Raw genomic sequence first — 15,821 nt, 5'->3', positions numbered from 1 at the left:
TTGTATATGTTCATCCTGATAGCAAGTGAAGTATGAATGCTGAGCTTTGTAGGAAAGTGCAGCGTGTTGTTGGGCACTTGGGAAAAGTATTAACTCATTACGGCTGAAAGGATCATGCCAAGGAAGAGGAGTCTGGGGTGGGAATTCAGCAAGCCGAACCAGCTTTTAGCGTCGGAGGAAATCTCCGAGAGCTGTGTCCCCTTCTAACCATTTGGCATCACTGTTAACAGTGACACCAGTCTCCCATCCTTCCTTTTTTTGTCTCACATTGAGTCCCTGGAGCTTTCCTCCGGCCCCCTGTGGGCTCAGGTGCTCCTCCCTGCTGTGGTTCCAGAGGATGCTCCAGCTTTACCTTCCCGGAGGGATATCATTATTTCAGGAAGGAGGCTCTTACCACCCCCTAACATAAATAAAGCAGACACACCCCAAATACCACCTGCCATGCATCCTCATCTTTGTCTCCTCATCCTTCCCTTTGCATCCAACCTTCCTGTATTTTTAGCTTGCGGGTCCCCCTTGGGGAAGGGCCTGTTGTCTTGTGCCACCATCAGCGTTTTACAGACAACGAATAAGAGTATTTTCCAGCTGTCTTCACTAATGCAAAATCGTATCACTAACCCTGAGCCTCTTGGTGCTGCAGAATTAATTGAAGTGAATAATCTGCTGGGTCCGCTCAGGGAGCAGCAAGGACCACCTGTCGGGGAGGGGAAGGACCAGCCTGGGCTTGTAGATGTTCCTGGGTGTTGAGTACAGAGCCCAGCTGTAGCAGGGCAGGCAGATCTTCAGTGCGAGGCTTTAACCTCACATTGTAGGCATCTCATTTTGTGGTGGTGAGGTTGGCAGTCTTGGAAGACCTTCTGTCTTGACACAGAGGGGGCTCTTACTGGCCCAAGGAATGGTAGCGAGCTATTAAGTTTCTGCAACCTGCCTGGAAAAGGGAATAGTCTCCTCTGGATGCACGCAGGTCCTAGTTACCATCCCAAGTTCAGCACGCATACACAGAACTAAATGCAATAATTCTTCTGTGGGCAAACCAGAAAAAGGAAAGTAGACGAAAGTGTAAAGTGGTTTATTTTTCACAGTGGTGAAAGCTTACAGCTGAGTCCCTCAACAACCCTGGACTGCAGCATCAGTATTTTAAAATGGAAGAAATCCTGTTGGTACTGATACTCTTCCTTTGCCTTTTAGCATGCACATCTCTGAAAGCCAACAAGAATTCTTCAGAATGCTTGATGAAAAAATTGAAAAGGTAAGACACAATAAAGTAAATATACGTTTTCACTCATTAATTAAATGGGCTATTTGGATCCAGTCTAGATCTCAGCCTTTGCTTATACCTTGAGCTGATGTTCACTCACCAATATACTCTTTACACTTCATATTTTGGAGTGGTGTATCTTATTTGATACTTGATATTAAATATTGGCTTCCCCAATTGGAATAAAGTAATTTGTAGTGTTGGGTTGCAGAGTAGGAGGGAAATTTTTACTTGGATGACTCTGAATTTCTGCCATTTTTGCCGACACTCCTGGTCTTAGGAGTTGGAGTGCTACAGCAGGTGAATCTCTTATTTGTCCCAAGCAACAAATTTAAATATTGGCTTCCCCAATTGGAATAAAGTAGTGTTGAGTGTTGGGTTGCAGAGTAGGAGGGAAATTTTTACTTGGATGACTCTGAACATTTTTGCCGACACTCCTGGTCTTAGGAGTTGGAGTGCTACAGCAGGTGAATCCTTATTTGTCCCCAAGCAACAACAAATTTTTTCCACTCCTCTAAAAAAAAAAAAAAGTCATGAAAGCAAAAAGATAAAGGGGAAGAGTAGAAGTGAGGAGGAGTTTGTAGATTCCCGAGGAGAGTATTTCTATACCAGTATTTCACAGGAGTAAGATTTTACTTAACCTATATGCATTTAAAAGTAGAATTTCTACATATCCATAATATAGCTACGTCTCCTTTGAATAAGTGCATTCACCCTATAAATATTTAGATGCTTTTCGTGGACATCATCACCTTCCATAATGTCAAACACAGAATCTCCAGTGAAATGGATTTTCCAAAGATCTATCTTATCTACATACCAGACTATCTGATGGCTGTATCTAATTATGAATTGAGGTTAGTTTTTGTTTTCGAGATTTGTTTCAGGACAGTAATACCATTCATTCACCAGCTGCCACATTGAGATGCAGTTGACCGTGTCTCCTCGCTGTTTGGACCATGCTCTCAGATGCTTGCAGGTGTTCTCCAGGGCTCTTGTACTAATTTATCTTCTAGATCAGGAGATTGCCTATTTAGAGGAAATACACAGTTTTATCTGTCAAAGAGAGAAAGATGGCTTCCATGCATTTCAAGCTGCTGACAGTTGATGGGATTGGCAGGAGTTAATGCGCAGCTGAACATGGTATTTGCTCTCTCTGGGAACCTCCTGTGCCTGAGGAAATAGTCTCCCTAAGAGAAGTTTTGGGGTTTTTAATTAATCTTTGCCCACAATACATTGTTTTTTCTAGGTATCCGCCACAAGTGCCAAAAAGATTGGAAAATATGAGGGGTTTTGTTTGATCCCTAAATAGCATTTTGAGTCCCTCCTCCAGGGAATGGAGGACAGCAGTCGAACAATTAAAAGAATTATATCACTGAGCAGCTCACCAGTTATGGCTGAAATAGTCTGCAGAAGTGGGGGGGGCATTGCCTATGGTTGATGAGGTCCCAAAACATGTTGTAATGTTCACGTGGTAACCATGGCCATGAGTAGCGTTGGATTTGTAATGGAGACATGCTGTCCATCATTGACTCCACGGGCTATGTCTACAGAAACTCTATAGTCAGAAGCAAAACATCCCTCCACTTGCGTTGAAATCCCAAGGGGTATTAGGTCACCTAATACAAATGAGTAACAACAACTCTAATGTGTGTGCTACAAATTAGAGAGGAAAATTAAATGGGCCTTTGGGACTCAGCAAAACGATTAAACGGACAGGAAGGTCAGCTAAAATAAAATTTCTGCAATCAAAGTGTGAAATGGAAAGAACACAGGCTGATGTTTCAGCAACTGAAAATATGAAGTGTTTATGAATCCTGGAGATCAAAAAAAGCCTTAATGAAATGGTCTGGAGAATTTCTCTGAAAGTCTAGCCCCTGTGTCGGTACCCCAGCACGCGCCTGTGTTCCTGGCTGCCCGTACAAACTGCCTTCTGCAAATGCCACCCAAAGGTAAAAAACAGAATGTCAACCCCAACGCATGGAGCTTCTGTCTACCAAAATCCAGTGTCAAAACACTGTGAGGCATTCAGAGGGAGACATCTGTTCCTATCTCTGTGTGAGTGTCTGTCCCTGCTCAGAGAGCTAGAGCTGAACTTGCATGTATGGAACTGCGTGTGACTGTGGTAATTCAATTCATAGGGTTTGTTGCAAGGAAGAAATACTGAAACAAAGGCTCGGCACTGAATGCTGAGGTAGGACTGATTGAGAATGTAGAAGTCAGCCGCGCACACAGGGTTAGATGTTGGTTCTGCTAGAGTCAACCCAGTCATTTCAGAAGCCCCAGAATTTGAGCTAAAACCCCCCCAAAAACCTGATGAGAAGCCAGAGATATAAAGTTATGGGGGAGGTTGGGAGTAGCTGGGTAGAGTTAAGCAGTTGACAGCACAGGAAACAGTAGTTAAATGTCATGTGTATATGTCATGTATATATGTTGTGTATATGTCAGACCATGGAGCACTTCTTGTGATGGTGTTTCCATGGCGTAGCAACATGCATCCAGACAGATAGGAACCAGGCGATTAAAAGGTTGAACAAATCTCAGCACAGCTGTGGGATGGTTTTCAGACGGTGGGATGCTGGTGTAGTAGTAGAGGGTGAGCACAGCTTCAGCGCAGCACCAAGGCTGGATGTGCACCACACTGAGAGAGAAGAGGAAGAGGAAAGACCAAGTCACCTGTGGGCAGCGTAAGGCCCTGAGAGTTGTGGCAAAAGCTGGCTCAGAAATGCGTCTGACATCTGCCAGGAGCTGCAGCGAGTCCTCTCGGGGTTTCACACTCGCTGAAGTTACTGTGAGTAGAGTCATGGGCTTTGCTTTTGGAGACAAAAAGGTACATGCATACGGAGTTTGGGAAGAAAATGGAGCAGAGACAGGCAGCTCACCTGGTGACAGCATTATCATCATTTTTTGAAAACTGGGCTTGCCTAAAGTCGTATAAATATATTCCAGCAGAGGATAAGCAACAAATAATAGCAGCAATTAAGCTTGAGGAGAGAGCCCCCCCAGAGTAAATTAGAAAGACGTTGGTCAGAGGTGCAAGTGATTTGCTTGACCTGAGAAATCAGGGCAGAAATATGACTTCGGGAACCCAAGAAGGAAGCAGAGAGTGACTGACACATCCTTCCTAAAGCAAATGCGGCCACCGCCAGATAAATCTGAGATCTGCTGCGTGATGCCCAGAAGAGGAGAAATGGGCCCCACCAGCCGGGACGGGGAAAGTCGCTGCACTCATCAGAGTGTGATAAATGTTTTTTAAATACCGTCTCTGATAAAGAAGATAATAGTGCATCCCACTAACAGTGTCCCTGTCTGCATGACACCTGGTGTTTTCTGCTGGCTGCAGTGAGAAAGTATAGCAAAGTCAGGCCATTTGTATTGGTATTCAGGCAAATAAATTAGTTACCTATGTTCTCACTAATCTAATAGTGCAAGGACTGATTTAGTTAGATATTGTATGTGGATTCACAAAGAGTTGCTGTGAAACACAGTAGAATTACCATATCTCTCTTAAAATTTCTCCAGTCTTCCCCCCCTGCCCATCTCAACTTTATTTGGACCCTGATTGTGCAGGACCACACGCAAACTCCACCTTACCCCCTAAGAAGAAATCCCATTAATTGAACAGGACGGCTCAGAGCGGAGAGTTAATCCTGGGCACCGTCTTTGCAGGCTCAAGTCCACAGACTTGAGGGGGCCTTGTCCCACCAAGGCTTCCATGAAAATACGAAATAAAAGCAAAATTAGAAGCTGTGATGTATGAAATGTTGAATGTGGAAAATTTACCCTATTTAGCGCTTGCTGGTGAAAACATCTTGATAATGGCTATCACGGAAAATGGTCTGAAAAATGACTGCTTTCTCTGAATCCTACATACGGAGCAGTAAAACGATCATCAGAAATTATTTCCTTTAAGTATTTATTATTACTGGAGGCTGTGGCACAGTGTGTAGGCAGCTGTCTCACTGTAGGAAAAAATACCAAGGCTGAGGTATAATTGAACAGTTGACAAGCAATTTCTGGGATTATACCGGGGGATTGTACCCCCAGAAGAGAAGCATCTCTGGCTTTGTGGTTTAAAAAAAACCAAACCAACAAAACAATCCAGGTAAACTGTACCACAGGAAATCATTAGTGGTCCCATCATCATAAGCTGTTTCCTACATGGCTACAGTGGTTCATAAAAAATAATCACAATGCAAACATGCTCATGGAAAAAAAATGAGATTAAAAAATGTCATAGCACATGAAAATGTCTTGCTGCGAACTTTCATGCAGCTGGTGGATACCCCGAGCCCAGGGCATCGTGTTTCCGCTCCCACAGGGCATGTCACTTTGGGTCGAGAAATAACTTGGTCTTGAACACCGGCACTGGTGTCGGGGTGGGTTTGCAGGGGTTTCTCCGCCAATCCGCACACCTGGCCGCCAGGAGTCAGGTTGGAGACTACTGGTTTGTTGTTGGAGAGATGGGAGAGATGCCCGGCGGCAACTCGCTCCATCCCCTCGTTTGTAAAACTGGGCATGAAACGCGGGAGGAAGACACAATGAAGTTCCTTGTATCTTATTTAAAGTGCTGTTAGAGATAGGGGGGTTGCTAACCAAAACATATGCAAGGGACGAATTATTAGGCTAAAACTCATTAGCAAAGTGGATTGCTCTTAATGACTCTTAATTTTTCTCTAACAAAATAAGAAACGAACAAAAATTAGCACAGTATACAATTATTTAGTGCCGCCTCCCGGCATTTTCTTCCCATCCTTCCTGTGAGTGCTGTAAACAAAACCAAACTGATAAAAAGGGTTCCCACCGCAGAGCCAGGCTAACATTTCCCAGCACCGGCCATCTCCTCTGAAAGGGGCCACTGTGTCCCGCAAGCTCTTTCAGCCGTCGCAGAAGAAAGGGCTGCTTGGTGCAGCTCATTTCCCTCTCCCGGTCCGGCCGGCCTCCTCTTCCTCCTCTCCTCGCCAGGGCCGGGGCGTGAGGATGCTGGTGCCAAGCTGCAGAGCCATGGCGGAAGAAGCATCTCCTGAGCTGCCTTCTCGCCCTCTGCAAGTCCGCCAGCTGCACAAAAGGCTGTTGAACCGGGAAGGCTTCTGCGTTCGAGCAGCATGGGTTTTTCTTTATTGGCCAGTCACCCGCAACAATGGGGAAAAGGGCTTTTCCTGTGATTGGGTTTTTTTTTACTTTTTCTTTTTTTTTCTCTAAAAGGATATCATCAGCCGTGATGCATGCCCTGGTAGGGGCATCAGGATGGTAGTGCTTTCTAGATGCAGCAAGGGGAGAGAGCAGGGGAATGAGCCCTTCTGGTTTGGGTACAAGCAGCAGGAAAGGCGCGTAAGGCTTTTTTTAGTTACCTTAAATTCACACACTTGTGTTAAGGCGTTTCTGTGGACATCTACCAAAGTTGAAAGTTGGATTTTGAAACTGCAGGGGAGGAAGACGGGATTTCGCAGGAATTACCTGGACTTGGATACACATGTTCCCATTCTCATCTTCCTCGGTGTAGTTCATTTACACTCTCAATCATTAAAACTTATTTAATAGCCTATGCTATCAAGGGCTATTAAAGGATGGCCCATGCATTGCTGTTACCAGCTGCGCGGTCTGTGCCTGTGGCTCCTCTGGATGTGGGAGCCTGCTCCCCTGGGCAGCAGGGGACAGGGTTTGGCCAGCAATCGTGCATCCTCATTTTCCGGCCATGATGCTGCTCTATTTGGGGGTGGGGTGGGGGGGGTGTCACCTTTCCTGCTTTCTTCTTTCCTTCTTGATACACATCTGCTCCCAAAAAAACCCCCACTATAACTTCGATCTGCACTCAGATACTACCGGAGCTCCTCTGCTCATGTCGTGGAGCTCATCTGACTGCGGCTTCACATGGTCAGTATTTCAGTGTGGTTTCTTCAGAAGACCTTATCAGCTTTGCAAGCTGTTAGCTCACCATTTCGAGTGAGGTTTTGCCCAGCCCCACCAGGCTAATTCTCCATCTCAAGCACAGCAGGCCTCTCACTGATCACACGTGCAGGCACTCAAGGTATCATCTTCTCCAGCATTGTATCAAACATCCTCTGAAACAACCCAGGGGTCAAAAATTGACATTTTAAAGTATTTTACTGGATTGAGGCCACGGTGCTTAGCAGGACCAAAGCAGCCTTCGTTCTCTGCCAGCGGGGAGATGGAGACCTCTCCTGCCCAGGGAAGCACCAAGGAGAAACCCCTGTGTGTTGGATTTACAACGCAGCAGGGAAGGCAGCTTTATTCTTTCTCTGATCATCCTGAGGAACACTGACCTTGTTATTACTGATAAAAATTCAATTAGGGAATAAACTTTAGACAAAAGCTTTTGTCTTAAAAAAAAGAAAAAGGGAATTGTAACTTTTTTGGCTTCCTTGTAGCATGGTTTCTCCCCTTCCTGCTCTTTGTGCTTAACCCTGCTGAACTGGACCAGGATGCTTCAGACCTTGCTGGACTGAGCCCTACACACTTCGTTTTCATGCTGGAATTAAATGCTGGGCGCATGTTGGTGTGGGTCTTTGCAGCGTAGCCGGGGCAGTGGGTGTAGGACAGCTGGGATGGGTGCAAGAGTACATGCAAAACAGGGTGTTTGCTGTCACAGCCGATTCCCACCGCTGACAAAATAAGCTAAACCTGCCAGAGTGGGGTGGTCCCGCGGGTTGTATTGCGTCTCACCACTAAGAGGGACGACGTGGTCCTTCCTTCTCCCAAGGAAATAAAAGCAACATCCTCTTAGCTCACCATAAACCCCAAGTGAAAGCAAAACCCCTAATTTTGCATGCAAGCTGCCAGCCCGCCGTGCCTTCACTCCGATGTTATTCTTAGCATGTAGCAAATGTGTCCCTTCCCCTGCATCGCAGCGTGCTCCTGCGCACAGCTTTTCGGCAGAGGGGGGCAGTGGATGTGAAGACTTCAGCCAGCCACCAAGCAGCTGCGGGAGCCTTTTTTGGTCACGCCGCTCCCTCGCCGTGTCTTCCCCCTTCCCACCAGCTGGCACATTGGTGGGGGCCACCCCTGCTGAAGAAAGTGCCAGGGGCAAACCCAGCTCTGGAGCATTTCCCTGCAAAAAATACAGCAGCCTCAAGCTGCAGCAGCGCTCCTCATCTTGCCATCAGGCATTACCGCAGTTTGGGCATCAAATTAGCTGGTCAGGTCAGGGTTGCAGGTCCATGCTGGGCACGGTGGGTGGAAGAGCTGCGTGTCATGCTGCAGGACAGCGTGGGAGGTGTTTCTGGCATTTCAGGCAGTTCTCACCCTCCTCCCCCTTTTGGCTGCACCACCGCTGCCCACACACTCACGGGAAGGAGCAGGCTGGTGGGAAGCTTGGGATGGCGGCAGCTCCCTGCCCGCCGGTGACCAAGGGCTGTGGCCTGGAAGGCCACCTCTGAGACACTGACATGTCTCCATCCCCACCAGCGTGAAGATGGAAATAAAGTGTCTGGCAGCAGCAGTCTGGCTCTCCACGGCCTTCAGGCAGTGGGCGAGAGGTGGTATTTCCCTGCTGTGGCAAAGACTTCTTCAGCACGTTGCTTTTTAAGCGGTTTCTTGGCATCCTTTTGAAGAGTGATGCACTTGGCTGCCACAGAGCAAATCTAGAAGTGGAAGAATGGCAGGAGGAACTGGAAGGAAAAAAATGCAAGATGGCTTTCAGTGTTTTGGGTCTGTTTGAGTCTTGATGGCCCCTGGTACGGAGCAGAGTGGGGAATGATGGGCCATGGGGCTCCCTCTTGAGCAGGAGGCCAGGTGACCAGCTAAATGAATCTCCTGGAAATGCCCTGAGCCTGGTGATGGCTTTCATAGCTCTAAAGCATGTTGGACAAAGCCTTCGTCACCACCGGCTTAGTCTCGTGGTTTTGTCCAAGTGCATCATGGTCCCCGGCATGGAGAAAACCAATGGATTTGGGCTTTGCTGCAAAGTATTTCTGCATTCCTTCTTTCTGAGTCAAATCTTTTACTTTAAAAAAAGTATTTTTTTCTTTCTTTCTGGGTCAGTGATTGCTGAATAAAAATAAGGTCTGATTAGTCTCTTGGGTTTTTTTTTAAACATACTAAGAAAGCCATTTTACTAATAGTATAGGGCCATAGAGAGCTGTTAAAGCACTGCACATTCCTGGGTGTGGACCCTCCAGCAAAGCGAGCTTCACAATCCAGCATCATCAGTGGGATTTTAATTGCAGAGGCATTTTGGAGCCTTTGTTCCCGACATGTACCCCAGCTGTGCATCCCAAATAAACTGACTGCTGCATCAAGAAGTATCTCTCCCTTTTCTTTTTTTACTTTTTTCTTTCCCTCCCCTGCTCCTTCCAGACGGGACATTGACCGGTTTTGATTTGTGGGGCAACTGGGTACCCCTTGGGTTAGTAGAGTTTCACCCGTTTTACCACTGCTGGGTTGGTCTCTTCTGCTTACAGGGTGTTGTCGAGCTTTTACACTTTATTGCAGGTCTGAGAGTCTCGTGTTTCTCCTTTTCTTCTTTGCCAGCCCTTTGCTTGGCTGCTGGGATTTTCCACAGAAGCGCTCGGGTGATACACCCAGCACATGGGAAATAGCCCAGAGGTTGAGATTATCGACACTACATTCAAGACAATTGTTTTACGCAGGATATCTTGGGTGGCTTGTGTGTTGAAAAGCTCAGCTCCGTCTGTTTCCGTGTAGAGACATGAGGACAGCGGGTCTCATCAGGTCCTCTTCTTGCTGCTTTGCAAGAAACAGCTAGTGAGGGACGGGACATGTCTTCTCCAGACCTTCCTGAGGGTAATACCTAGATAGATGATGCTGCAAGTCTTGCGTTTGGGATGAGATGTAAGGCGTAACATGACTGGTCTGTGTTTTGTGAAGCTTAGCCTGTTTTCTCCCATTTTGCAAGTGTAATTTCAATACGAATAGTATCTTTTGCTCTTATGTTAAACTCTTGCTGAGGTTATCAGATGAGGTATTCTTGTTCACAGCAGCTGGCTTGCGTTGCTCATAGGATTATGATGTGCTTCGTTGCTTTTGCCTCGGAGATTATGTTTTTGCAAGGAATCTATAGGGTTGTGTCCATCAAGTTGTATCTTTACATAAAATAGTTTTGTAAATCAGTTTATTGGACTCCCCCTGGAATTCAATATAGGGGATGAAATTTATGAGATTAACGGTGACAGAAAGGGAAGAGTCTCCTATCCTGGTTTCAAGCAAACCTTCCAGAAACGGTTGGAGGAGTTGTGCAAACTCCATTCCCTATTTTTAAGGTTTCTACCCAGCTCTGAACTTAAATCTCCTAAGTTTAGAGAACTGATATGAATTATTAGTAAGTGCTCCCCTGATTTATGTTATTCCTGTCTTCAAATAGTCATTTACAAACTGTCTGGCTTTTCTCCTTACAGGGTCGTGATTATTGTTCAGAAGAGGAGGATGTCACATAGTGCCAATTCTGCCACTCGCACCAGGAGTACTACTGTGTAAATAGATTACAACCCAGTTGAGACCTTTTGGAAGTCTTCTAGAGCGAACAGCACTACATAACAGAAGAAGATCATTTCCACATTATATGCTCCATTCAGTTACAGTGTTTCTTAATGAACAGATGAGGAATATTGCTAAGAACTCATAAGGAACTGTTTTTGTTGCTGCTAGTTAAAACTTGTTGCAACTTCTCACTTTTTTCTGTGTCCAGATACGCAGCAAATCCTTAAAGTTAATCCAAAAGACGTTGTTGATTTTATTGAGGCTTCTGGCCTGTTTTCTATCAGATGAGGTAGTGTTAAGCAAAGCTTCCATAAGTGAACATTCAGGCATCTAAGAAACACCCTTAAGCTGTCTGTCAGTCCGCGTTCAGGCCGGAGTGCTTATTAATGCTGGTGATTTCAAGCTTTGGAGATGGGATGTTTTTGCCATGGCAGGCCTTGTTTCTCTGCTGAGAAGAAGCTGAGAAACTATTATCCATTAAAAGCATGTTATCACTGAAATACAGGAAGTGATGCAGGAGCAGGAATTTGTATTTTAAGAGGAAAAAGAGTTTCATTTAATAGGTATCTTAATCAAGGACTAAGCTTGCAGTATTGGCTTTGCTGAGCACGAATGGGAGTGTGATCACAATCATTTTGAATCTCTTTTTTTCTAAGAAAATAAACATTTTACTGTTTTTATGTATTCTTGTCTTTTACCATTCCTACAACACAATGTTTTAAGAGTCTGGGGACAAGGAAGGCAAAACCAGCCCTCTGCGTTGATGAGTCTGTGGATCTAATCTCTTAAAGCAGCTCTGTGCCAACTGGGGATATCTGTTGCGTGTCCTGTAGAGTTTATTTTTCCATATTATATGAAGAGGATATTACCTTCTCAAAAGCAGATGTAATATTTTTAACAAATGCTGTCATGAGTAAAAAAAAAAAACAAACCTTAAGGAAAAAAAAATACACCTTTTGTACTTATTATTTTAAAGGAAATTGTTACCTGTGCTGATATTTCTTCCTGCTTTGACACCATATGAGGGCAGGGTTTGCACTGCATCCCATGGAGAAACTTTGTCAGGACATAGATTTCTGTATTGTATTGATTTCATTGCTCTGATGTGTGCGATGTATGTGGAATAGACCATGAGATTGCATTAATAGCATCTTTTGCTGATGTGGCCAACACTTAAGTGAGGCACTCAGCCCAAAACCCTTTAACGTTGGCCATTTTTCACTGGGCCTTCTGAAAATCAGATCCCTTTAAAGGGTTTCAAGTCCCTCAAAAATCACCTGTGACTTCTGAAAATCTCTAAAATATTAGGGAATTTCTTGACTAAAGAGATTTCCTCCTGTGTTCACTCCGAGTGGGGTTGGACAGTCCACGTCAGAAGATTTTGTTCCCCTATCAGTGCTGTGCCATACCTAGAATATGTAAAAAAAAAAAAACCAACCAGCTTCCTCATGCTTCCTTCCCTGCACTGGATTTTCCTTTGGCTTTCGGGCAGTGGATGGGGCAGTGGGATAGGGAGGATCCACCAGGGAGAGAGACCCGGGAGTTACTCTTATTCATGCAGGACTGGATGTGAGCACCTCCAGCAAGAGCAGCTTTCCAAGCAGTGTTTGTGAGGCTGCAGTATCAAGCTGTCTTCTTAAGGTAGAAGCTATTTCTGAACACTGCAAACTGCTCAGTCCCCCGGTCTCCTGTGAACCTCGGTTTGAGTCGAGTGGTTGCTGTGTCGCAGGATTGGGACAACTCAAGTGCTACCTAGCTTCAGTAGTTTTCCATATAAAAGCTCAGTGGCAGGGTCCTCTCTGGCATGTTTCACTACGTGCATCTTTATCCTGTTGATGGTCAAAAATTGCCAGCCAATTCTGATTTTCCTAAATCCTCGCTGCATTTTGGCAGCTGCTTTGGCCACGCAGCTCTTCCCGAGCATCCCGACCTCCCTGGAGATGAGGTTTCACCGCCCTCCTCCCATCACATCGTCCTTCTTAGGGTTGTTGGCATCTGTCAGTGCTACGGAGCCATTTGATCTGTTAGGAACTCTTCAAGGTGATAACTCTGTCCTCTTGCGTATGATTTTTTCCATAATTTATGTCAGCTCTCAAACAGGTAGCCACACTAAGGAGAGTCAAGAGACTGCGCATTTCAATTATTTAAACACTTTAATTAATAAAGAGTCCTGGGCCTTGATCCCACAAAGCCTTCTCTCAAAAGTGCTTTATAAAGCTTTTGCAAGTAGTACAAGAGTGATGGAATTGGGTCTGTCCTTTTGAAACATGGTTCATTTTCTAGATGCTGAACGTCTCGTGTATAAATTTCCCCATACAAATCCTGTGTTACAGACACGTTGTGGTCTTTCAATACACCGGCCTCCTTTTACATCGAGTTTCTTTCAGCCACCTATTGAATATTTTTTTTTCTTTTTTCCTTGCCGATGATGATAGCACCAAAGGCATGGTCTTTGGTGGAAGCTTTGTGAGAGAGGAAAAGCAATTCCCATCTTACCTGTGCACTTAATGTGACCAGCAGCAAGTGCTTTAGTCTTCTGTATAAATTATAACCTCACTGGTGGACCTTTAGATGTCAATATTTGTGAATGCCTGGGTAGACTGTCCTGCTGCCAGATGTGGAGGCATGAGGATGAGCAGGAGGTTTGGAGGGCGTTAATAGTTGTCTTTGGAGTTGACGTGCTCCAGGACTTCCCTAGGCTGCTGGTGGGATTGGGGTAACGGTGGCAGACACTGATTTGCTCTACCCTTCTACAAGAAACATGAACAGAATTGAGGATTTTGGGGGGGTGGTTGCCTATTCATATCAAGTCAGCAAATCCTTGGTCACGACACGTCTTGCTACCATCACCATGTACCAGGCAGAACCCAGGAGCTTCTTGATGGTTTTCAGCTGACTGAGCTTCTTGGTCAGGCTGGAGACTTGCTCTTAAACTCTTTGGGATATGGAAATGCAAAGATCAGCGCTGGTTACCTATTAAAAGGAGCCATGCTTACGGAAGCAAAACTTAAACAGAGCAGAAACCTTTTTCTAGGCTTGAATGTCTGAAGTCTATGAAATATGAGATGGTTTCTAAGCACTTCAGGCTTTGGGTTGACATCCTTCTCTCCACACCTCAGCCACTGAGAGCTGTCTGCTTTGCTTGTTGAAGCAGGATAACCATCTCTTCAAGCTTTGAGCAGCAACTTGCTGCAAAACCATGTCCAGAGCAAGTGCAGGGACCTGACTGCAGCCGTGTAGGGGAAAGGGACAGGAACAACTGAACCTCCTTGTAAGAAGTTGCACATGCTGCAAGCAGACCCGCAAAGTCGCTCGGATGAACATTGCTTTTTAACCTGCTTTATTTCATCCACCTTTGCAAAGTCCTAGCAAATTTTGTTAAAAGTCTAAATATACGTGGCGGCTGGGGATCTATAATAATATAAGCAGATAACTGTAGCTTAAAGTGCATCTCTCCTTGAAGCCATACCTCCACGTTACTTTACTCTGCTCAAATATATTCAGCGTGGTGGAAAAGAGGAGGGTGGGAAGAGAAGGAAAATTGCTTATATCTGATATGCTGTGCTTAGTTACGGGTTTTTCAAGGTTTCTTTTAAAAGAAATACCAAGAAAACGATTTGGGGCCAAACTTCTCTTTAGGAGGCTGATGCACTATTTAATAAACTCCAAGTCATAATCTGGGATCTTGGGAGAAAATTGTGGTGAAGGGGTTTTGCAATCAACTTTCTTCCCTTGACATGCCTTTTCCTTTCTCTAAAGCCCTTTGAGCTGTGCCAGTTTTCCTGTTTTCCTCCTCAGAGCCTGCCCCAAGCGTTAGGCCCAGGCAAGAGTGAGGAGAGGAACCGGGGAGCTGGAAGGGTTGCCCAAGAGGCAGGTGGCTATCTCCAGATCCAGCCTTGCGCCATGGCTGGTACGTGCAGAAGCCTCCCAAATACCAACCCACGGGACCCATATCCCAAGGGACCCGTATCCCTCCAAGGGCTGCCTGGATGGATGCTCCATCCCAGGCGGGCATGGAGCCAACGCACCAGAGCTGTGCCGTATTGCTGCATCACCATCGTCATTCACCTCGCTGGGGGGTGCTGAGATTGAATGTTGGTGCTTTTGGGGCAATTTGGGTGCAGGTTGATGCAGTGCTCATAGGATGTGCTTGACCTGGAGAGGGACTCCTGGAAAAAAACCCCAACCCTCTGTTTATTGGCTATCTGACACTAATTTTTGTCTCCATCACTAGTAACTAGAGATAGGGACACATTTTACCTTCAGTCTAGTTTCGTGAGGTTTTGGCAATGTCTCCTTCAGTAACTGTCTGTCTCCATATTGTATCTATTGCAATACATACGCTTTGACCTAAAGATGCCTTTATTTTTTTAATTATTGCGAGTTTCTCTTCACCTGTGCCCCCTCCCAAACTCTGCCACCCTCCGTACAGCATTCAGCTCACCAAGGGGACAGGTCCAGTCATGGCGGGCAGGAGGAGGCTTCACCCTCCTAACTGAAGTGTGGTTGTGTGTGTTAGGATGATTTTATAATGCACTTGGGTTGCGACCACTCTGGTCCAAGGAGGAGCCAGCTATTCTGCGTGCCACTCTGGTTTTACTCTGTTTTGAGGGCTGACATTTGGTATCTGGCTTTTTCAGGGACAAGGGGAAATCCTGCTCTTGGAAGCCAGCACCAACCCTTGATGCCAAGGCGTTGCTTTGCCTCAACATCATCACCCTGTGACCAAGAGCAGCATTTGACCCAAAGCATGTCTTGAGTCACAGGAGTCTGCACCTGAATTAGATTAAAGAAACCCAAAATCATATCGGTGCTTTTTTTCTTCTCAGAAGGCTGCGGATCATTTCACATCATTCAAATGCTGACACTTGTACTTTTTTCCCTTGGGACCCCTCGCAGGAGATGTTCTGGGCCAGGTCTCTGCGTGTGATACAAGGGACCAGGAGTGGTTTCTCTCCAGCGCGAGGACTTTGAGAAACCACTGAAGGACTTGAGCAAAGCCCCAGCCCGTCCCGGTTGGGAGCAAGGCTTCGCAGGAGCTCTGCGTGGTTGGATGGACTTGCTGAGCTACTGCAGGATTTTCCATGATGTCCACATAAATTAAGCT

General features: G+C 45.7%; 1 protein-coding gene across 1 annotated transcript in view; it reads left to right on the top strand.

Annotated features, from left to right (window-relative positions):
• Nucleotides 1–11,398, top strand: part of CUNH1orf21 (chromosome unknown C1orf21 homolog) — an 80,772-nt gene extending 69,374 nt beyond the window's left edge. Inside the window, exons 4-5 of the mRNA XM_009275832.2 lie at nucleotides 1,189–1,249; nucleotides 10,633–11,398. Coding sequence (XP_009274107.1) covers nucleotides 1,189–1,249; nucleotides 10,633–10,671 — 100 coding nt within the window. The 3' untranslated portion in view covers nucleotides 10,672–11,398. The remainder of the gene's footprint in view (nucleotides 1–1,188; nucleotides 1,250–10,632) is intronic.
• Nucleotides 11,399–15,821: the final 4,423 nt, after the last annotated feature.

The sequence above is a fragment of the Aptenodytes forsteri genome, unplaced genomic scaffold (assembly GCF_000699145.1).
Source record: "Aptenodytes forsteri isolate BGI_AS27 unplaced genomic scaffold, ASM69914v1 Scaffold289, whole genome shotgun sequence".
NCBI classification, from domain to species: Eukaryota; Metazoa; Chordata; class Aves; order Sphenisciformes; family Spheniscidae; genus Aptenodytes; species Aptenodytes forsteri.
The sequence above is the reverse complement of the archived record's forward strand: the minus strand, read 5'-3'. Positions and strand labels throughout refer to the sequence as shown.